The sequence below is a fragment of the Dromiciops gliroides genome, chromosome 4 (assembly GCF_019393635.1).
Source record: "Dromiciops gliroides isolate mDroGli1 chromosome 4, mDroGli1.pri, whole genome shotgun sequence".
Taxonomy (NCBI): domain Eukaryota; kingdom Metazoa; phylum Chordata; class Mammalia; order Microbiotheria; family Microbiotheriidae; genus Dromiciops; species Dromiciops gliroides.
Genome location: NC_057864.1, coordinates 289,811,789 through 289,834,774, shown reverse-complemented (window position 1 = coordinate 289,834,774; position 22,986 = coordinate 289,811,789). Strand labels below are relative to the sequence as shown.

General features: G+C 36.7%; 2 protein-coding genes across 2 annotated transcripts in view; one reads left to right on the top strand and one right to left on the bottom strand.

Moving 5' to 3' along the window:
* Window positions 1–22,986, bottom strand: part of COL19A1 (collagen type XIX alpha 1 chain) — a 438,272-nt gene that overhangs the window by 295,903 nt on the left and 119,383 nt on the right. The window lies entirely within an intron of this gene.
* Window positions 16,555–17,657, top strand: LOC122754377 (cyclin-dependent kinase 4). The gene has a single exon (XM_044002759.1). It carries the CDS (start codon window positions 16,705–16,707, stop codon window positions 17,617–17,619), a length of 915 nt encoding a protein of 304 aa, XP_043858694.1. The 5' UTR covers window positions 16,555–16,704; the 3' UTR covers window positions 17,620–17,657.

Here is a 22,986-nt window from a genome sequence, read left to right as displayed (position 1 = left end):
GTAATTGAGAAAAAAGAAAATATAGTTCTAAATTCTGGTAGGCATAATACTACTTCTGTGTAATTCTACCTAATGCCGCAGGTTCTTAACTTTTTTGATGGCATGAACCCCTTTGGCAGTCTGATTAAGTCTAGGGATTTTTTTTCCAGAATGTTTTTAAATGCATATGATAAAATACATAGTATTGTAAAGGAAACAATTATATTAAAATATATTTATTAATATTAATAAAAGTTCATATTCCCAGGTTAAGAACCCCTGATTTAAACACATTAATTATTCAGCATTTCTAAAAACCCAAACTGTATGACTATGCAAAATATAGATCATTATTCAGAGAAAGGAATGGGAAATAAGACAAGTGTAGCAAAAAGACAAAAGATCAACTTACTTTTGCCCCCTGGTTTTATTCTCACTTTAACCACTGTTGGAAGCATAGATCATAGCTGTAAGACATTATTTTCAAGATGTTTGCCTTAGAAGGAAAATACTGTGAGAATTAGGAAATAAACTAAAAATGATTCATTTAATGACTAAAGCTAGAAAGGGAGACATGAGCAAAGCTCCATGAAGTCTTCTCAGGCAGCCAATCATTCTATAATATTCACTCATGACAACAGCTGAAATACCAAAACATCTCAGGTTTTCTCTAGAATGGATCTCAGCTATTGCAGTCTAGCAGAACACAATAATTCAGTATTTGCCAGGAACAGTATTACCTTCTGTATGAATGGGAGAAAAGGCTCAGGAGCTTCATTTAATTTGATCTCTTAAATCAGAATTCTACACCTGTCACCTAAGATTCACAAATGAGTCAAGGTTTTTTTTTAACACTACTAGACTAGTACTATCTTCCTACACTCTTTTTTTGCTGGGCAATGAGGGTTAAGTGACTTGCCCAGGGTCACACAGCTAGTAAGTGTCAGTGTCTGAGACTGGATTTGAACTCAGGTTCTCCTGAATCCAAGGCCAGTGCTTTATCCACTTTACCACCTAGCTGCCCCTTCCTACACTCTTGAAAATTCTCATAAACAAAAACTTTCATAAATAAAGTCAACTGCTAGTGGGGAGACAATGAAGTAAATTAGAATTGTTAGATATTGATTAGCTATAGATTAGGTAGTGACTAGTGCAAGCTTTTTTTTGTTAGAACCATATGTGTTCCTATAGTAACTACCATAAAAATCTATTTAGTTACATTTATTCCCATTCTTTATCAGATCTGCCCAGAAATTATATAATAACTCATCATTCCTGATTCTTGTCATGCTTTATAAACTGTTGATTAGATTCTCTTACAAAGAAATAAGCTGTTCTATCCTCTTTTCAAGGTAGCCTGAAGTTGACAAAGACAAGTCAGCAATCTGCAGAGGCAGCAGCCAAGAGTGTGATGAAAACAAAATTAGCTGAAGGAGAAATCAAGGATTAACAAGAAGGCCAAGGAAAACAAGTACTAAAGAAGGTGGAATAATAGAGTGCTACAGAAGATGCAGAGAGTAGATGAATTTAAATGAAAAGGAGTAACTAAGAAGAAAAAAATGCAAACATTAGAATTAAGCTGTTACTACTAGAAAAGAGAAAAAGTCTAAAATTAAATATAAGAACTTGGGTAAGGGTTAGAAAAGGAAGAGAGAAGATTTAAAACAAATTTAAAAAATACTTTTAAAACAAAGCAATATGATATAGTACAAACGAAACTGTGTGTGGAGTCAGAAAGACAGCGAGTTAAAGCCCCTAATTTCCTATCTATTAATCAAAGGATCTTGGATAGATCAATTGCCTTCCCTAATCCTGAGTTCCCTCATTTGTATGTAACATGAGGAAAATAACAATACTAGAGAGTTGACTTCAGATTTAGGGAAAACTGGGTTCAACTTTCATTTCTAACACTGCCTGGCTATGTAACTGCACAAATCACTTAGCTTATGAGTGTTTTAGGCAACTCAGATACACTTATGTTGCAGGAAAAATGCTGATCTCTATTACAGTTATCCCTTCCATATCTCCACTTTCTCCATCACGGTTTCATTATATCATGGGTTGGCATAAGAAATTAAAGGGAATTTTGGAGGAGTTTTGAGGAAGCTGAAGGTGACACATGAAGGCCAGCAAAGGACGTTGAAAGTTTAGAAACTCGGGGGCAGCTAGGTGGTGCAGTGGATAGAGCACCGGCTCTGGATTCAGCAGGACCTGAGTTCAAATCTGGCCTCAGACACTTGACACTTACTAGCTGTGTGACCCTGGGCAAGTCACTTAACCCTCATTGTCCTGCAAAACAAAACAAAACAACAACAACAACAAAAAAACCTCTTCAAGCAATGGCTACTAACTATTTGTCAGGTATTTTGTAAAAGGGATTCTCATAACTGAATGGCCTCTGAAGTCCCTTCCAGCTCTGAGATTCTGTTATCTAATTCTCTAAGAATTTTTGTAGAAAATTAGGTGGTAGGTACTGCAAAACACATGGAGAAAACCTATGTTCAAAAAGGACAAAAAAAGTTTATCTTTCTTGGAGGATGTCATGTCTTCTAAGTCCTAAATCTGCCTTCCAAATAGATACAAGAGCTTTCAGGACTTCTGAGACTTAGCAGTATCATAACGATGATATATCTGATGGCAGTAATGAACGTTGGTATCCTGGAGTTGCTATAGGTCACATTACCAATTTTTATTAGAGTTTGGGACAGTCCAGTCTGATTTATTTGAGCCTGGTCCTAAGTACTCTGAGGCTGCATTAAATAAAAACATAACTTCCCAGTAGTTCAAGGTTCTGAGTGATTAATGCCACCCCTTCTAAAGGACCTCTTAATCCTATATGCAAGGTAAGATTTGGTCACTCATAGCTTGCAAGGACTTGTCTTACTAGCTACTTCCTCATCTCAGGACTGTCAGTTTATCTGTCAATCATCTGTATTCATTAATTGTCATCATCTACTATTTTCCTTTTCACTTTCCTATTTTATTCATTTTTATCATTTCCACTAAGACTGGGTTAATAGTATATAGCCTATATCACACTAACTATTGCTACTTTCTTGAAGTTATATGAAAAGGTTAAATTTACCTTTAACCAAAATTAGATCTTTGAATTATATGTGGATTTCCATTTCTATCACTTCTAATAACTATAACTTTACCATATAAAATAGAAAGCTGGTTCTATTACTTCTCTATCAATTGAACTGAACTATTGATATGATATGTAAAATTTGGAAATTTGTCCTAATTCTACTTTATCTGCTCTCTTCCTTTTACACTGATTTTACCCCTTTAGCCTACAAACATTCCAACTGTTGTTTTCTTCTATCCCTAACATCTGTGATATTTTGACTTGTGCCTTTTGCCTCTCTGATGGCGCCTTTTCTGATTCTTTTATTGTATTCTCATTCTCCTTCTACTTCTTATATGTTCTTCAAATTCCTCTTCTGGTTGCTCTTCTTCTCTTTCAAAACTCTCTCCTTTGGTGAGATTATCCATTTCCATGACTTTAAGCTCTCTGTATGCCACCCTTTCCTCAAAGTTCCATTTTCAGATAATGCTTAAAAAGCCTCAGACCGAGGCTCAAAAAATAAATTGACTTGTTAATGATTACAATGCTACTAAAAGACAAAGGTGAGATTTAAATCCATGTCTTCCCAATTCCAAATCCAATACTTTGTTCTCTATGCAACACTGCCCTTAAACCTGAAACTTTCCTAAAACTTCTCTACTTCTGCCAATGGAACCACCACCCTTCCAGGATCCTAGGCTCATAATTTCAGAGATGTCTTTATTTTTGCCCTCTTATTCACCCCACCTATCCCATTAGTCAGTAGGTCTTGCCACTTCTACCTTTACAGTATAACTCTTGCCTCCTCTTTACTCCAGTTGCAATAGCCTTGGTTCAAGTTTTCATCTTTCCTACTTATCCTATTAAAAGAATCTCTTTACAGGACAATATCTCTAACCCATCCTACATATCACTGCCTAAGAAATCTTCTCAAAGATCTACTCAAAGGTCTTCAATAGCGTCATACTGTCAAATGAATCAAAGTATAAACTCCCTCTGACCTTTAAGGATCTCTACAAGTTAGAATCAAATAATCTGTTCAGCTCTGTTCCACACTACCCTTCTTCACATAGCCTACATTTCAGCCAACTTGAACAGAGACCAAACTACATTCTCAGTTCTTTGTTATGTTCTCTTATCTCCATGCCTGTGCTTACTCTATAGCTAGAATAGAATCAACCAGTCCACCTCTTTTTGAATGCTTTTGAGTAAAGGATGGCATTGATCACAGTGAATATTTTAGAAAGATTGTTCAGGCAGCAGTAGGGAAGGTAGATTGGAGTGGTCATAGACTGGAGGCAAGGGAAGTCCTTCACTCACTTTAAGGCCTGTGGAAATTTATTTTGATTTGGGGATTCTACCTTTGGGCTGAGACTAGAAAGCCTTGGGCCCTCAAGATTTTTTCTGTGTGAGGTGCCCCTCCCCCTCTGCTTCAGCTGAGCCAAAAAACCCTGTGGGCTGAGATGCCCCCCAGCTTCCTCTGACCTGAGTGAATCTATCTGAGAGATCCTGGGCTCATCCAGGCCGGCCTCTGGCATAGCCCATGCAGAGGTCCCTGGGCACACAGCAGGGGGCACGGGCCCCTGGAGCCCTGGGTATGGTATGCACAGGACGCTTAAGCGTCCTCTGCAGCAGCAGCCCCAGGACGGCTGGCGGATTAGCTTGGTGTGTGTGGGGGCGCAGAGAGCCCGAGATTTGAGGGGTGAGAAGGAACATATATAAAGGGGGGCTGACAAGATTAAGGGGGACTCTGGAAACTAGAGACCCTGAGAGGTCGGTGAGACAGGGGGATGCCAGAGGACAAGGAGAAAGGGAGAGGCCAGAAGGTTAAGAAGAATGGACAGAAAGGGGCTAAAAGGACGCTAAGGAGACTGAGGCTACTTAAAGAGAGGAGGAGATGGTACAGGAAGTTAGAGAAACTGGCGGAGGGGGGTGGTCAGTGGAGAGCACAAAAGTGGTCAGCACAGGGTCCAGGTTGGAGAAAGCAAAGTTGGAGAAAGCAAGGAGACCAGGGGGATGCTCGAGCACTAGGAGAATGCTAGAAGAAGGTTTGTTGGTACGCAGGAGGAGGCTAAAAAAGTTCCAGGCGCAGCAGGAGGAAAGAGAGAGACATGCAGGCACGTAGTCAGGTTGTGCATTTTATTTCCCTGTATTCTTATTTTTTTTTTTTTTGAGATATTTTATTTTTTCCGTTACATGTAAAGATAGTTCTCAACTTTTGTTTATACATGCTTTACACTTTCAGATTTTTCTCCCTCCCTCCCTCCCCTCCCTCCCCCCTCCCCTAGACAGCAGGTAATCTGATATAGGTTATATCTATATATATCTATACATATACATATAGATATATATATACACACACATATATATACACATAATAACATTAATCCTATTTCTGCATTAATCCTGTTACAAGAGAAAGAATCAGAGCAGTGATGCAAAACCTCAAAATAGAAAAAAAAAACAACAGCACCCAAAACAAAAGAAATAATATGGTTCAATCAGCATCTATACTCCACAGTTCTTTCTTTCTTTTTTTTTCTTGGATTTGGAGATCCTCTTCTATCATGAGTTCCCTGGAACTCTTCTGTACCATTGCATTGGTGAGAAGAATATAGTCCATCACAGTAGGTCAACACTCAATGTTGATGATACTGTGTACAATGTTCTTCTGGTTCTGCTCATCTCACTCGTGAGCTGATGATGAGTGAGATGAGCAGAACCAGAAGAACATTGTACACAGTTTCCCTGTATTCTTAATTTTAAATTGTATCTCATAAATAAACCCTCTGCTGTTAAAATGGAAGACACTTCTTAATCTTTTGCTTATCAATTTTGGGAGTGGAGCAGTGTGGTGGAACTTTATAAACAGCCCATATTAAATTAATATCAGTCAGATAAACCAAATAGTCAATAGTCCCAGATTAAGTATCCCAGTAAGATTAGTCCCCTCAAATTAGCCCTAGTAAGTCAAAATATTTTTACATTTGAATGGCGACCACGGCAGGACTTACGGCCCAATTATAGTTTTTCTAAACTTATAATTTTTCTTATACTTATAATTTTTCATATAAGTCTAGTTATCTCATTTTCAGACTAATGTTTCTAGTTAATAATTTTTTTTTACAGGCCCAAGTAGGATATTACCTTCTATTTGACTCTCTTTACCCAGGAGGAAGAGCTCACCCTCTATTAAAATTTCTTATTGCACATTGCTTGAATCCCCCCTTTGTATTCAACTTATTCCCTCTTGTATCATTTTTATTTGTGTACTAAATCCTCTTCATAATAGATCATACCCCCTGCTGTTTTTTTAAAATCCCCACTGTCTAGTGCATTGCTATTATTTAATAAATGCTTATTTAAGTGAATTGACTTGAACACCGTTTTTCAAGTCAGCTGCCAAACATAAGTACTTTTGAATACTTGCAGCAGGCCTGCATCTTACTGGGGCAAATAAAATAAACACAGGACTTGCTGACATTAATTAAATTACTGGAAAGTGATGAAAGAAAAGCTACAGGAGGTGAGGTAAAATATCTGCAGTTGTTTCAGTGTGAGGGTGGGAGAATTGTTTGTTTAAAATAAAAGCATTTAATATGTGCGCATTCATTCAGAATAGGGCAGGTGGCCACAATGACAGATTTTCCGATGAAATCCTAAGAATGCCCATTTCAACTTTGACTCCTATCAAACAATTATTCTAAATTTGGCACTTTCATTGCCTGAAACTAATAATTCCACAAAAACTATGCCAAAGGCTTCAAAACTTCATAGAGCTAGACTATAATGGACAGCTAGGTAGCACCATAGATAGTGCACTGGGGCTAGGGTCAGGAAGACCTGAGCTCAAATCTAGCTTCAGACACTTAATAGCTGTGTGTTCCGTGACTATTGGCAAGCTACTTAACCCTCTTTGCCTCAGTTTCCTCATCTGTAAAGTGAGTTGGAGAATGAAATGGCAAACCATTCCAGTATCTTTGCCAAGAAAACTCTAAATGGGATAACAAAGTCAGACACAATTGAAACAAATGAATACCAATAACAGATTATAATATATAAAGCACTGTTCTCAGTTTAATATTTTGATTGTGCATTGTACTGTCTATATCCTAATTAAAAATAATGTTCAGAAAAAAATTTAAAAATTAAAAAAAAATAAATAAATCATGTTCAGAAACCTTATCTTCAGAGATTTCTGTAGGAGCATGCTTCCCCTATTGAAAAATTGAGTTTATTCTTATAGAGTAATCAAGTGATCCACCCTGAGATTATTTTCAAATAATATTTATGTGATTTTTAAAACCATCCAGAATTTTAATTTCTAAGCAAAATGAGGTTTTCATTAGCTAGATTCACCTGGGATCAAGCCCTGACCTATTGTGGCTATGGCATTTTGTACAAATCACTTAGTATGCTAGGTAATTTGCTAAGACTATGAGATACAAAGAAGGCACCCACCTGCATTGGTAGAAGCAGTTTCTAACTAGAGAGTTGTCAGTATTAATGAAATCATAGGTCTGATTTCTATTCCCTATCTTAACTGAATGTAAACAATTCCAGTCCCTATCCACTGAGATGACAGTTTATCTCACTCTAGTCATTCTTCTGCCAATCAGAATTAAAATTAAGAGGTTAAACTATAGAGAAAAGAAATGTAATATTTTGTGGTCAATCAGATCCTGATGGATTTTAGGATATACAATCTAGAACTGGAATATCGGGTCCAGCTACTATTTGGGGGAGGGTTTGAAAAACATATATAGTTAAATTGTAACAGAAATATCTATGTCCTGTGTCATAGAGTGAAATGAGAACTCTTGCCTACAGTATGCATGTTCTAAATGAGTTTTTGTTCTGTATCTGAAAGTTATATTGCTGATTACTTAATAAGTTTCAGATTCTAAAAGGGTGGCAATTAAATCCCTTGTTTTTTCATTTAATAAGAGAAGAGAAGAGAGGGAGAGAGGAAAGAGGGCTGGAAGAGGGTAAGGGAGAGGGTTTAGAGAAGGGAAAGGGGGACAGGGGGAGATATAAAGAATATCCCTAGGCCTTAATTTCTAGTCTGTTTAAATAAAGAAAAAATGGTGAAGTGGGGTGGATTAGACTAAATGGCCTTTGAAGTGAGGTCTAGCTCTAGCTCTATGATATCATCTTTATGTCTTTGCACTGGTTGTATCTCATGCCTGTAATGTTCTCCTTTCTCCCCTCTGCATCTTGAAGTCCCTTAGCTTCCTTCAGGATTTGGCTCAGGCATCAACCTATGCAGGAGAGACCTTTGCTGGTCCCCTCAGCTGCCAATGCCTTCTGATTCATCTCTTGTATCTTCTTTGACTAGTATATACTTATATGTATACATATTTCTTTCCTCCCTCCCTCCTCCACCCAAAGAATTGTAGGCTCTTTCAAAGCAGGAGCAGTTTTATTTTTTCTTTTATTCCCAGGGTCTGACACATAGTTGGACTTAATATAAGCTTGTTGATTGATTGATGATTGAAAGTGTCGTGATGGCAAAGAGAAGCCAGGAAATTTCTTGAGCTCTCCCGAGTTTCCCTCAGAAACAACATTAAATCAAGCCTCCAAATGGATCCTGGAGCTACAAAGCCTAGAAAAAGACAAAGAGAAACAATCTTCCACCTTAAGATAATTTAGAAGACTTTGGGAAAGGTCTGTCTCACTTGGATGATAGGGGAGCACAGTTCAGAGGATGTCTGGGCAAGTCAATAGGAGGCTCTTGGCTACAGCACAGATCAGCAGCTGAGGTCCCTCAGTCCTTACTCAGCAGGCTGATGGAACAACAGGCCAGTTGTGAGACAATCCACCCCCCAGTCCCAGTTGAGAGGACAAACTGCCAGCTAGAGAACCACCCATAGGACAGGCACAACTAGGCAAAGCAAGCCCAGAGCAGAGAGCAAGCCCAGAGCAGTGAGAAATCTGGGATACCCAGAGGCCTCATAGCAGAAAGCTAGTTATTAGGCCTCTGGCCCCCAGCACAAGAAGCTTGCAATAGTGGTCCCTGTGCCCCAGAGTAGAGCTTAAATTTAAAAGTCACAAAATAGGCTAAAATATGAGTATGAAACAGAAAAGAATGCTAACTATAGAGAGCTTCTATGGTGACAGGGAAGACCAAAACACAAACTCAGATGACAACAACACTGTCAAAATTCCTACATGTGAAAACTCAAAGGGAAAGATGAATTGGTCTCAAGACCAAAAAACCTTCTTGGAAGAGTCCAAAATGTATTTTAAAAATCAAATAAGTGATAAGTGAGATGACCAGAACCAGGAGAACATCATACACAGTATCATCAACATTATGTGTTGATCAACTGTGATAGACTTGATTCTTCTCAGCAAGACAATGGTACAAGATAGTTCCAAAGGACTCATGATGGAAAAGACTTTCCAAATCCAGAAAAAAAATATATAACTGTGGAATATCACTGCAGATTGAACCATATTATTTCTTTTGTTTTTGGTGCTGTTGTTTTACTTTTTTGAGGTTTTTCCTTTTTGCTCTGATTCTTCTCTTATAACATGACTAATGCAGAAATATTTAATGTTATTGTACACATATAACCTACATCAGATTACTTGCTGTCTTGGGGGGGGGAGGAGAGGGAGGGAGAAAAATTTGAAACTAGAAATCGTATAAAAACAAATGTTAAAAACTATCTTTACATGTGACTGGAAAATAATAAAATACGTTTATAATTTTAAAAAATCAGATAAGAGAAGTAGAAGGCAAAATGGAAAAAGAAATCAGACAAATGAGAATTATTCAAGAAAATTATGGAACAAAAGAGCCAACAGCTAGGAAGTACAAAACTTGACTGAAGAAAACAATACCTTAAAAAATAAAATTGGCCAAATGGGAAAAAAATCCACTGAAGAAAACAACTCCTTCAAAAGTAGAATTAGCCAAATAGAAAAGGAGGTACAAATGCCTACTGAAGAACATAATGCCTCAAAAATTAGAATTGAGAAGGTGAAAGCTAATGATTCCATGAGACACCAGGAATCAGTCAAACAGAGTCAAAAGAATGAAAAAAACATGTGAAATACCTCATTGGAAAGACAACTGACCTAGAAAATAGATCAAGAGAGATAATTTAAGAATTATTGGACTACCTGAAAGCCATGATCAAAAAAAGAGTCTAGACACCATATTCCAGGAAATTATCAAGGAGAACTGCCCTGATAACCTAGAACCAGAAGATAAAATAGTCATTGAAAGAATCCACCAATCTCCTCCTGAAAGTGATCCCAAAATGAAAACTCCAAGGAATATTGTAACCAAATCCAGAATTATCAGGTGAAGGAGAAAATATTGCATGCAGCCAGGAAGAAACAATTTAAATATCATGGAGCCATAGGATCTGGCAGCTTCAACATTAAAGGATTGGGGGGCTTGGAATATGAAATTCTGGAAGGCAAAGGAGCTTGGATTATAACCAAGAATTGATCTTCAAATATAAGACTCAAGAGAAGCATAAAAAAGGTAAACAGAAAAAAAAACACATGTTATTTAATAAGGTTAAACTGTTTACATCCCTACATGGGAAGATAATACTTGTAACTCTTAAGAACTGTATCTCTATTTAGGCAGACAGAAGGAGTATACATAGAGGATATACATATAAATTGACTTTGATGTGATGATATAAAAATTAAGGGGTAAAAAAAATTTTTACTGGGAGAAGAGGAAAGGGGGGTGGTAGAATGGGATAAATTACATCACATGAAGAGGTGCAAAAGACCTATTACAATAGAGGGAAAAAAGGGAGGGATGAGCATTGTTTCAACCTTACTCTCATTAGATTTGGTTCAAAGAGGGAATAACATGCACACTCATTTGGATAAAGAAATTTATCCTACCCTATAGGGAAGTAGAAGGGGAAGGGGGAAAGGGGGCACTAATAGAAGAGGGGCAGAAGTAGGAGAGGAAAGGGGAAAGAAAAGGGAGGGGGGCTGATAAAAGTGAGGGCAGAATAACGGAGGCAGTAGTCAGAAACAAAACACTGGTGAGAAGGAACAGGGTGAAAGGAGAGAGAAAAGTATAAACAAGGGGGAAATAGGATGGAAGGAAATACACAGTAATCATAACTGTGAATGGGAATAGGATGGACTCTCCCATAAAATGGAAGCAAATAGCAGAGTGGATTAAAAATGGAATCTTACAATATGTTATTTAAAAGAAACACATTTGAAGCAGAGCAGAATGTATCATACTTCAGATGAAGTTAAAAAAATAGGGACAGCAATTCTGATCTCAGACAAAGAAAAAGCAAAAACAGATCATTGTGTCAGAAAGGAGGTATCATATGCTAGAGTTCCAATGCATATTTCCTTACTTGCGTTGGAATTTTGCATCAGATGCTTAGTAGCTTAATTACATGATTCTAGATAAATTATTTAAACTTCCTCAGCCTTCGTTTTTTTCCCCTTTTATCTATAAAATGGGGATACTAATAGCATTTATCTCACAGGGTTATTTTGAAGACCAAATGAGATCATATATGTAACAAGTACTGTAAGCCTTCAAGGGTTTAAATGTTAACTCATTATTTTAATCCCCACCTTTTCTACACACACACACACACACACACACACACACACACACACACACACACACACACACACACACACCTTGATTAGCTTTCCCTCATCAAATTTCCCATATAGCACTTTGGCTAAAATGAAGTCTTTCATCTCCCTTTTTATCAGTCTTTGTGTGTACAAGTCTTTTCCTGCATTAGACTGTAAGTTCCTGACAAGCAAGATTGGTACTATTTCTATCTTCGTATTTCTAGCACCTAGCACATGATAAACATGTGACCTGGATTACTATTGAGCAGAATTGCCACATAGCTTAATTTAAACACCCAGAGTTCTTGTATCTTCAAACCCAAAGCCCAACTTCTACATATTATTGGCATGATAGAAATTGAATATGAAATTAACTGTTTTTAAAATCAATATATTTTAAAATTCAAAAAAGTCACACTTTATAAGAAACTATAATTGCTGTCTCAAGTAATAGATGATCACTCATGATTGGCTGAATGACCATAATTTCCTGACATATAATGTAAGGTGCCAATATTTTGGTGATGTATTACCCAAGTAAATCATATTTGCCTTATATTACTACTGAAATTAAAGTCTTAACTTTTTAACCTCAGTTGTTATGAGTTAAGTATGAAATTTAAACAAAAATAAATCAACCTAACATTATCTAGTGAGTGATACATTACTCTCATTAGCATAGCATTTAGACATCAGAACTACATGCCACATGTCACAGGTGTTGATAAATTTTTAATGCTGGAAACAAGCAGCAGTAGAGTATTAAGGAATGAATTCAGTGCTGCTGTTATTCAATATTCATTTGAATAGATATGGAAATGAATGATTGATTAAGCTCTGAAGTGGCTAAGCTAAGGCTTTGTCTGAGAGAACATTTTTCACAATAATCCCCCACCCTCAATAACTCTCCAGATGCAATCACTGAAGGGAAGATGCTTTTGCATCATCACGGGAGGACAGATGAGAGAAGAAGCATGGCAGCTTACAAATATTTGGATTTGACTTGGCTTGGTCTATGTAAAGCTAAAGGAACTTATTTTAAAATGATATGATGTTAATAAGAAGGCTGCAAATGCCCCAAACTTCGTTTACTTCATGGTATTTGAAACAATGAAGTATTGGTGAAGTGAGTCAGAAAGCCTGGGTTCTACTCTGGGCTGTTGTGGAGTAAACCTGGGCTAATTACTTAGCCTCTCTGTGCTCTAATTTCCCCATGTGCAAAATTAGGTATTTAGACTGCATATCTCTAAGGTCTCTTCTAGCTCTAAAATTCCATGCGTGGTTATCATTTGTTTGAGGTGAGGTCCACTAATTATCTCATCATATGTTAAACCAGGGGTATTATAATAATATTCTCATTCAAAAATCAATGATGAAGGCATGGTATTTAACCACAAATTCTGTGATGAAATATGACTAAAATAATTAAAGAAATTTGAATTACAGCTGCAGGTTTCGAGAGCAAGAAAGGTACACTATGCTATAATTTTTTTTTTTTGCAGGGCAATGAGGGTTAAGTGACTTGCCCAGGGTCACACAGCTAGTTAAGTGTTGTGTCAAGTGTCTATGGCTGGATTTGAACTCAGGTCCTCCTGAATCCAAGGCCAGTGCTTTATCCACTGTGCCACCTAGCTGCCCCCTATGCTATAATTTTTAGGAGCTTTCAGGAGGGTACAATTTGGAGTTAGAGAAAATAATTTCTCATAAATGTATTATATTTAAATTTATTATATTAAAACATATTAAAATATATGTAAATATATCTAAAATATGTCTAGCGATATTTTAAGCATTTAACTATTCATTCATCATGTAGCCATCAAAATAAATTCTATACTTGACATCAACAGATGTTAAGTAGTGAGAACTAGAAAGAGAAAAGAAAGTCTGGTAAAAGGTCCAAGTTCAAATCTTGACTCAGTTATTTATAAACTGCATGACCTAAGGCAAATTATTACCTTTTTGTACCTCTATCTGCTTATTTGTAAAAATGAGGAGTCAATCTTTGTCTCAGGAATGACAACAACAATCATACCAGAATAAATTAATAGAGAAAAACTACACAACCTCTGACTTAGAAGGGACCTCAGAAGCCATCTAATCTAAGTCACACATGAATAAGTATCTCCTTTACAAATGATTGGGTGATTTTGCTGAAGGATTTTTAGTGAAGGGAAATCCACTATCTCCTAAGTCAGTAAGAGAAATACAACTTCCAATAAGGGCAATCTAGCAAATTTGCAATATAGGCAATACATGGTCATTAATTTACTGTAGCAAAACAAATATAAAATTAAATAGACATAAAGAAAAATTAAAAGTTAGAGAAATGATGACATGTTTGGGTATATCCAGGCAATATAGTAAAAGTAGTAATACTACCCAATTCAATGAAATTTTAATCAAAATACCAACTCTAATCAAATTACTTCATCAAATTTTTAAAAAGTTATTAAAATTAATATTGAAAAAATATAATTCAAGTCAACCAATATTATAAATGAAAATTTATAGAGGGAAAAAATGTGTGTATGAGGGAAGGCTGGGAAGGGAGGAGCATACTACCAGATTTCACATTATACTTTAAAGTAGTAATTTTTAAAACTACTTAATAATGGGTTAAAAAAACATGGAAATGAGGATCAATGGAATGTTGTAGATAATCCAGAATTTGAAGAAAAGACATATAACAGGAAAGAGTTTGATAAATCCAAGATAATAAAATACTAGGGAAAGGAATCATTATTTATTAAAAGCTGTTGGGAACTGTATCATAGTATGGTGAAAAATGGAATAAGAAGATCAATAATTTAAGTATTTTAAAACATAAAAACAGAAGAAAATGAAATTATATATGCTAGAATTATGGAGAGAAGGAAAACTTTTATCGATTAGACAAGAAAAATTATTGGTTACAAAAATACACTATTTGATTATGCAAATTAAAGAGCTTTTCCATATCAAAAGACAAAATATGCAGATTTAAAAAAAAAAAAAGGTTGTGCAGCACATTCTCACTAATGAGACAGGTCCCAAGAGCTTGGTTCCTATATGGCTCCTCAGAGGACAAGAGGTGGCCTTGAGGGGTTGGAGAAGGTATCTTTATTTCTTTTTTTAAAAATAGACTTTTTTTTTGTGAGGCAATTGGGGTTAAGTGACTTGCCCAGGGTCACACAGCTAGTAAATGTTATGTGTCTGAGGCCAGATTTGAACTCAGGTTCTCCTAAATCCAAGGCCAGTGCTCTATCCACTGTGCCACCTAGCTGCTCTGAAGGTATCTTTCTAATGGTATTACTCATGAGCCCCCACCAGTGTGTTTCTAACCATGATTATGGGCTGATTATCAATCAATCATCTAGACTTCATTAGCTTTGGGAAGGAGATATTTATTGAGATGGTACAGCAAGATGCAGATGTTACAAAACACCCATCCCAAATGCTATGACTCAATATCCCATAAGTAGATAAAAAGTCCAAGGGAACAGAGCTTAAGCTAAGACAGCATATATAGCAATGGGATAAATCATAACTCCTGATTGTCTTAAGTCCTTTTTTCTCTCCATAGGATGCCAAAGAAGTCTTAGATATGGTTTAGCTTCTTTTCTGGGTTACTTGTGGAACATTCTGTTTTCCTGCATCACATCTAGTTTGTTCTTGAATACAAATGCAGACTCTGCTACCAGTTGCTGCTGTCCCAAGATACAAAAGCCAATGAGAAGAAGGAAAGTCAAGAATCCTCCAGACTTTCACAGCTTACAAAGTCTTCCTCTAGTCAAGGCAGGAATGGAGGCCGAGATCAAAGCCATTAACCTCTATTCTCCCCCTACTCTTGTGACCAAAATATTTCTTCTCAGAATGAACTTTTTCATTTTTCAACTACCAGATGTTTGTTCAACTCTGAATCTCTCTCACACCCAAACTAGCTTGATATTTCATAGGCAATCCCCACCCCAAGGCATGACCAATTTCATCAGCCAATCCAAATACATTTTCTATGCTACATGATCAAGGACTATTTTGACTTAATCTAAAGTTTCTGAATGATTGATTAAACTATGTTCTTATTTCATTAAGGTGTTACTTATATAAAGTAGAATGGGGTCATTTTATTGATTTACCAAGTTAAGCCACACCTTTAAAATTGGAAAAACATCTTCCCATAAATTTTTGATAAAAATCCAAAATCCTAAATATATTTTTAAAATAGCACAAATTTATAAAAACATGCTTCATTCCTCAATGGATGTGAACTATTCATTTTTGAAAGAAGAAACACATATTATCAGTTATGTAAGGGGCTAAAATTCTAGCTAGTCTGTCTAAATATCTAATGAGCGTTCGCCAATAAATTATAAGCTTTAGCAAGAGTTAGACTTTTAAGCATTTATTAAGGAGAATAAGAATTTGGTGAAGAGAAAGAGAAAGGCCTAGATTCATCTATCTATTAAAGAGAGAGCACATTTCTAGCTCCACTCTCCACCAGCTTCCTGAGGAAAGAGAGTGAGAGAGCCAGCCTTGCCCCCTCTTCCTCCCACCAGCAAACGTCACTTCCTGATGCCAAAGAGCAGCATGTCTTGCCCTCATACAACTACTCCTCATGGCAGAGCATCCTGTAGTAAGTCTCCAGCAGGTGGTGTCATTCCAATCATTACAGTTAAAAATAAAAAAATTGTGAGTTCTCTAATGACTAATGAAAAAGCACAAAAATGATATAATACTTTTCACCCATTAAATTGTCAAAAAATACTTTAAAATCCTAAACTTAAAATAATTAAAAATTGTAACTTCTTTCTGTCATTCTTGGATTTCTTCACTAGCTTCATCTCATTCCCAACATTTTGCTCAGAATGAGGTAGTCAAGTAAATTTAAAGATGATTTTATAAAAAGTTCTTTTAAAAGCTATATATGGGCTCTAGCCCCCGGGAGTCTATGGTGAGGCCTGCCCCGTCCGGCCCCTCGGGACCGAGTTACCCTGCATGGCTCCGCCGGGGCCGGCTCCGGTGCCTAGATAACGGTCCGTCCCCGCCCCACGCGGCGCAGCCCCCAGCGCCGGAGGAGGCCCAGGATGGACATTCCTCGGTATGAACCCGTGGCCGAGATTGGCGTTGGTGCCTATGGGACGGTATACAAGGCCCGCGACCCCCACAGCGGCCACTTCGTGGCCCTCAAGAGTGTGAAAGTCCCAACAGGAGGAGGAAGTGGGGGCGGCCTGCCTGTCAGCACTGTCCGGGAGGTGGCCCTCCTGAGGAGGCTGGAGGCCTTTGAGCATCCCAATGTTGTCCGGCTGATGGATGTCTGTGCCACTGCCCGAACTGACCGAGAGACCAAGGTGACCCTGGTGTTTGAACACGTGGACCAAGATCTGAGGACATATCTGGACAAGGCCCCTCCGCCAGGGCTGCCCTTGGAGACCATTAAGGACCTAATGAGACAGTTCTTAAGAGGCCTGGACTTTCTTCATGCCAACTGTATTGTCCACCGTGACCTGAAGCCAGAAAACATACTTGTGACCAGTAGTGGAACAGTCAAGTTGGCTGACTTTGGCTTAGCCCGGATCTACAGCTGCCAGATGGCACTAACACCTGTGGTAGTCACGCTCTGGTATCGGGCCCCTGAGGTTCTCCTGCAGTCAGCATATGCAACACCTGTGGACATGTGGAGTGTTGGCTGCATCTTCGCAGAGATGTTCCGTAGGAAGCCTCTCTTCTGTGGAAACTCTGAAGCTGACCAGTTAAGCAAAATCTTTGACCTGATTGGGCTCCCAGCAGAAGATGATTGGCCTCCTGATGTTTCTCTGCCCCGAGGAGCCTTTACTCCATGCAGTCCCCAGCCTTTACAGTCTGTTGTGCCTGAGCTGGAGGGACCTGGAGCACAATTGCTACTGGAAATGCTGACCTTTAGCCCCCACAAACGAATCTCTGCCTTCCGAGCTCTGCAACACACTTACCTACAGACAGCTGGGGAAGGGAATACAGAATGACCACTGGAGAGGCTGTATCCAGGACCAATACAGAAAAAGAAGAAGAGCTATCATTTCCCCTCCCCACGGACACTAGGATCACTCCTACTGCCACCATGCTGTACAGCATCACAAGGCAGGAGGGAGAATATGATCCTCCACACACATACCTTTCCCAAATCCTTAACCATTTTAAACAAAATATTCTACTGCCTTAATGACATTCCCTTTACCACCAGTGGCCTTTGTGAGACATCTCTCTGCCCTACCCTAACCCCCTAGGTTTTGATGGGGGTGAAGGGGGATTATACAGGGGGAAAAAAAAAAAGCTATATATGGAAAAAAGAAGAGAATCAACGAGAGAATAGTAATGCTGATCGAAGAAGAAAAGATGATGATAGCTGACAAGAGAATGAAGGCAGAGCTACTCATTTTAATTTTGCTTCTGTTTTCTCTGTCAAAGTAACTCATCTTTCGACTAGAAAAGACAAAGTAAAAAGTGATTATAGAGAATATATATTCAAGATAAGTAGGAAATGAGTAACATAAAACATGTGCTTTTCATGAGTTTAATTCACTAGGCCAAGATAAAATACATTTTAGTTACTGAAATAACTGTCAGCTATGATTATTGAGTCACTTGGAAGTATTTGAAAGATCCTAAAAAATATAAGAAGTGCTACAGAATTCAAAAATGTTGTACTATTTTGCAAAAAATGGAGACAGAAAGTTGTCTGCAAGTTACATGAGCTTGTTTTCAATTCCTAGCAAAATCAAATGTATTATTAAGGGGATGATTAGTAAACATTTTTTTAAAAAAAGAATCAATATCATAAAGAGCTTGCATTACTTCAGCCAGAACAGGTCATGAAAACTAACTTCATTTCATTTTCTGACAGTTATTCCATAAGAGAAAGGAAATATTGTAGATACCCACATTATAGCATACATAGATTTAGACTTTTGACAAAGTCTATCATGCTACTCTTCTGAACAATGTGGAGAGACGTGGGATAAACAACAGCATAATTGGGTAAATTCAGAACTGATTGAATGGCCAGACAATATTAGTTCATTGACAATTTGGTCACTTCCTTCCAAAATCTATGTTTGTTCTGTACTATTCAACATATTTATCAACTATTTAGAAAAATAAGCAGAAAGTATGCTTATCAAATTTGCAAACAAGATAAACCTGTTAAGGATACCTTAACATACTGGATGATAGAGTCAATATTCAAAAAGATGTTGATCATTTAGAACCTTGGGCCAAATAAAATTGCTGAAATTTGCTGAAATTCCATAGTTATATATGTGAAGTTATGCATATATTGACTAATTGTTCTCAAGGAATCAACTTCACAGACATAAGATGAAGAGGGCACAACTGAAGGATAGGTCAGATGAAAGATAAATGGAGGTCCTAGTGGATTCAGTTCCATATAAGTAAACATTGTTACACTGAAGTCAAGAAAATTAATATGATCTTAAACTACATTAGGAGAGGTGTCGCCCATGAATGAGGAGGTGATCAGCCTATTGAATTATGCCTTGGTCAATACACATCTGGAGCACAGTGTTTACTATTGGATGTCAAATTTTAAGAAGGATACTGATAACCTGGAGAAAGCACAGAGCAGAGAAAAAAGATGGTGAAGGGCCTTGAGTTTAAGTCATATAAAGATAAGGTGAAAGAACTGGGATTTTTAGTCTAAGATATAGCAGATTTAGAGTAGGTATTCTTTATCTTTTTTGGTCTTGATAGTCTGCTGAAACTTTTAGATCACATCTCAGAATAATGTTTTTACATGTATAAAATAAAATATATAGATTACAAAGATGTGTGAAATACAGTCATTAAAACTTTTCTCAGAAAACAACTCCCTAAAAATTGTTGGGAAAACCGGAAAGCAGTATGGAAGAAACTGCTCATAGACCAACATCTTATACCATTTTACCAAGATAAGGGCAAAATTGATACATGACCTAGATATAAAGAAGCTATTAGAAGAAAATTAGAAGAACATGGAACATGTCACTTATCAGACTTATGGATAGGCAAACAATTTATAAATAAACAAGAGATAGAAAGCAAAGTTAGGTGTAAAGTGAATAATTTTGATTACATTAAATTAAGAAGTTTGTGTACAAATAAAATAAATGTAACCAAGATCAGAAGGAAAGCAAAAGATTGGGAAAATAATTTTATAAACATTTTATCAGATAAAGGTCTCATATCTAAAATATATAAAGAACTTTGTCAAATCTATAAGGATATGAGTCATTCCCCAATTAATAAATGGTCAAAGGATATGAACAAGCAGTTTTCCAATGAGGAAATCAAAATATTGTGTAGTCATATGAAAAACTGCCCTAAATAATTACTGATTAGTGAAATGCAAATTTAAAAAAACCCTTGAGATATCATTTTACACCTACCAGATTGGCTAAAATGACTGAAGGGGAAAGCAATAAATGTTGGAGGGAATGTGGAAAAATTGGGGTACTAATTCATCTTTGGTGGAATTGTGAACTGATCCAACCATTTTTTAAAGTAATCTACAATTATGCCCAAAGAATTATTAAACTGCCCATCGACTTTGACCCAGCAATGCCACTACTAGGTCTATTTCCAAAGAGGAGTAGGGAAAAAGGAAAATAATCTATATGTTCTAAAATGTTTATAGCAGCTCTTTTTGTGGCATCAAAGAAAAACTGCAGGGATGCCTATCAATTGGGGAATGGTTGAATAAGTTGTGGTATATGATTGTGATGGAATACTACTGTGCTATAAGAATTGATGAGTTCAATGATTTTAGAAAAGCATGGAAATACTTGCATGAAATAATGAAGAGCAAAATGAGCAGAACCAAGAGAACATTGTATATAGTAACAGCAATATTGTTTTAAGAATGACTTTGAGAGGGCAGCTAAGTGGCACAGTGGATAAAGCACCTACTCTGGATTCAGGAGGACATGAGTTCAAATCCAGCCTCAGACACTTGACACTTACTAGCTGTGTAAACCTAGGCAAGTCACTTAACCCCCATTGCCCCGCAAAAACAAAACAAAACAAAAGAATAAGCTAATTTGACTATTCTAAATACTCAAATTAACTATAGAGGACGTATGAAGAAAGACACTATCTGCATCCAGAGAAAGAACTGATAAATAGAAATTTTATAGAACAATTTTACATATATATACATACCTATTTGTGTCTAATGATAGCAATCTCTGGGGTAGTGGGATAGGAAAGGAAAAAAATCTACATGATAATTTTGTTTTATATTTGAAAGAAATACCAAGTTGTACATAGTAGACTTGCATTTTCATGTGCAATCATATTTTTATTGCATTATGTTATGGAAATGCTTGTTTTATTCCATTAATTAAAAATAAATAAATAGTGTAGCTACAAAAAAGAAAGAAAACAGTTTCTCAGACCTCACATTAGGAACCTCAACAAAGAAGAACCTGTTATCTGTTTTCAATACCTAACAGGATTACATGTGAAAGAAGAACTAGACTTTTGCTTGTTCCCACAGAACATAACTGGGAGAACTGGGTACGCTATCCAAAAGTCAAATGGACTGCCATGGTAGGTAGGGAGTTCTTCTTTACTGGACATCTCTAAACCAAAAGGAATTCTTATTGGTATCTTGTAGAATGGATTCTTATTTGGGTCTAGGTTGGATTAAATGATTTTGAATTCTTTTCCAACTCTGAGACTCTATGAAATCCAGTATTGGTGGGATTATGAGAAATAGGTATATCGTAATACTACTGGTAGAGTTCTCAATTTGTGCAGTGTTTTTGGAAAGATACAAAATAAGAGTTACAAAGCTATTCGACATCATTTACTCTGATCCCACTACTAAGAATACACTCTAAGGGTATTGTTGAAAGAAAAAAATGCATCTGCACAATAATATTCATAGTAACAGTAATCACAATAACAAAAAAAACCTAGAAGCAACTTGTTGGCTCAATAACTGAGCCTTGACCATATACCCTGGTACATAAGCAAAATGGAACATTTTTGTACCATAAGAAATGTCAAATATATGACAAACACAAAAGAACTATAAGAAGACAGATGAAGAATCTGATTCATGACAATGAGCATAATAAGTATAGCAACAGAAAAATAATAACAATAAGAACAGTAAGAATTTTTTTATAAAAATGCACATTTGCAAAATAGTTCAGAAGAGAAAAATGCTGATGAGACATTTTTGTTACTAAAACTTTCTTACTTAAATTTATAGACACATTTGTTGTTGTTTGACAGAACTTTGATTTAATTATCATCATCATCATCACAATAATAGAAACAATAGCCGTATTTATATAGTGCTTACTGTGTACCAAGCACTATACTAAGCACTTTACACATATTATATCATTTAATCTTCACAACATCCCTGAAAGGTAGATGCCATTATTATTCTCATTTCAGATGAAAACAACTGAGCCAAACAAATATGAAGTGATTTGCTCAAGATCACCCAGTTAGTAAGTGTCCTGGACCACATTTGAAATCAAGTCTTCCTGACTTTGAGACCGGAACTCTATCTACCATACCTCCTAGCTAACTGTTATGGGGAATAAAGGGAGATCCGAGTGAGGAATCCCCTCTGTGAAAGATGTACACCTGCTTTGCATCTTACAATTTTAGAGAGTTTCTTAAATCACATAGACTTGATCAGGACTACATGGTCAGCAGGAGTCAGAGGTAGGACTTAAACTTCACTTGAACTCAGGGCTCTGAGGTCAAAAGGTAATATAAATCATTTTTAAAGCAAAATAAATTGTTCACTTTCACTTTCATGAACTATCATTTGTTTATCTGAAAGTTGAGTTCTGAGAGTTACTGTATTTATAATCAACATCAAATTATTTTAAAATGTATGAAAGAGAAAAATTAAATGCAGATTATTAGAGATATTCATTTTCAACTTTAACATTTCTGGTCCATTCATTTCAATAGGATCAAAGAAGGCATACCTAAAGACATGATGATATAAACTAAAGAATGGAACTATCACCTCCTTAGATGCTAATAAAACAGGAAAAAACTCAATTCACTCCCCCTCCTTTCAATCTTGTTTTTTTTTTGTTGTTTTTTGTGGGGCAATGAGGGTTAAGTGACTTGCCCAGGGTCACACAGCTAATAAGTGTCAAGTGTCTAAGGCTGGATTTTGAACTCAGGTCCTCCTGAATCCAGGGCAAGTGCTTTATCCACTGCACCACCTAACTGCCCTTTTCAATCATTTAAAAGGTCTTTATTTAATTCTGAGACCTGATCTTTTCTTTTCATGGAATGGTAAACTGGCATACAAGGTGAGTAATCAGGTTTCACAACATGGAGTTGTTATTACACAT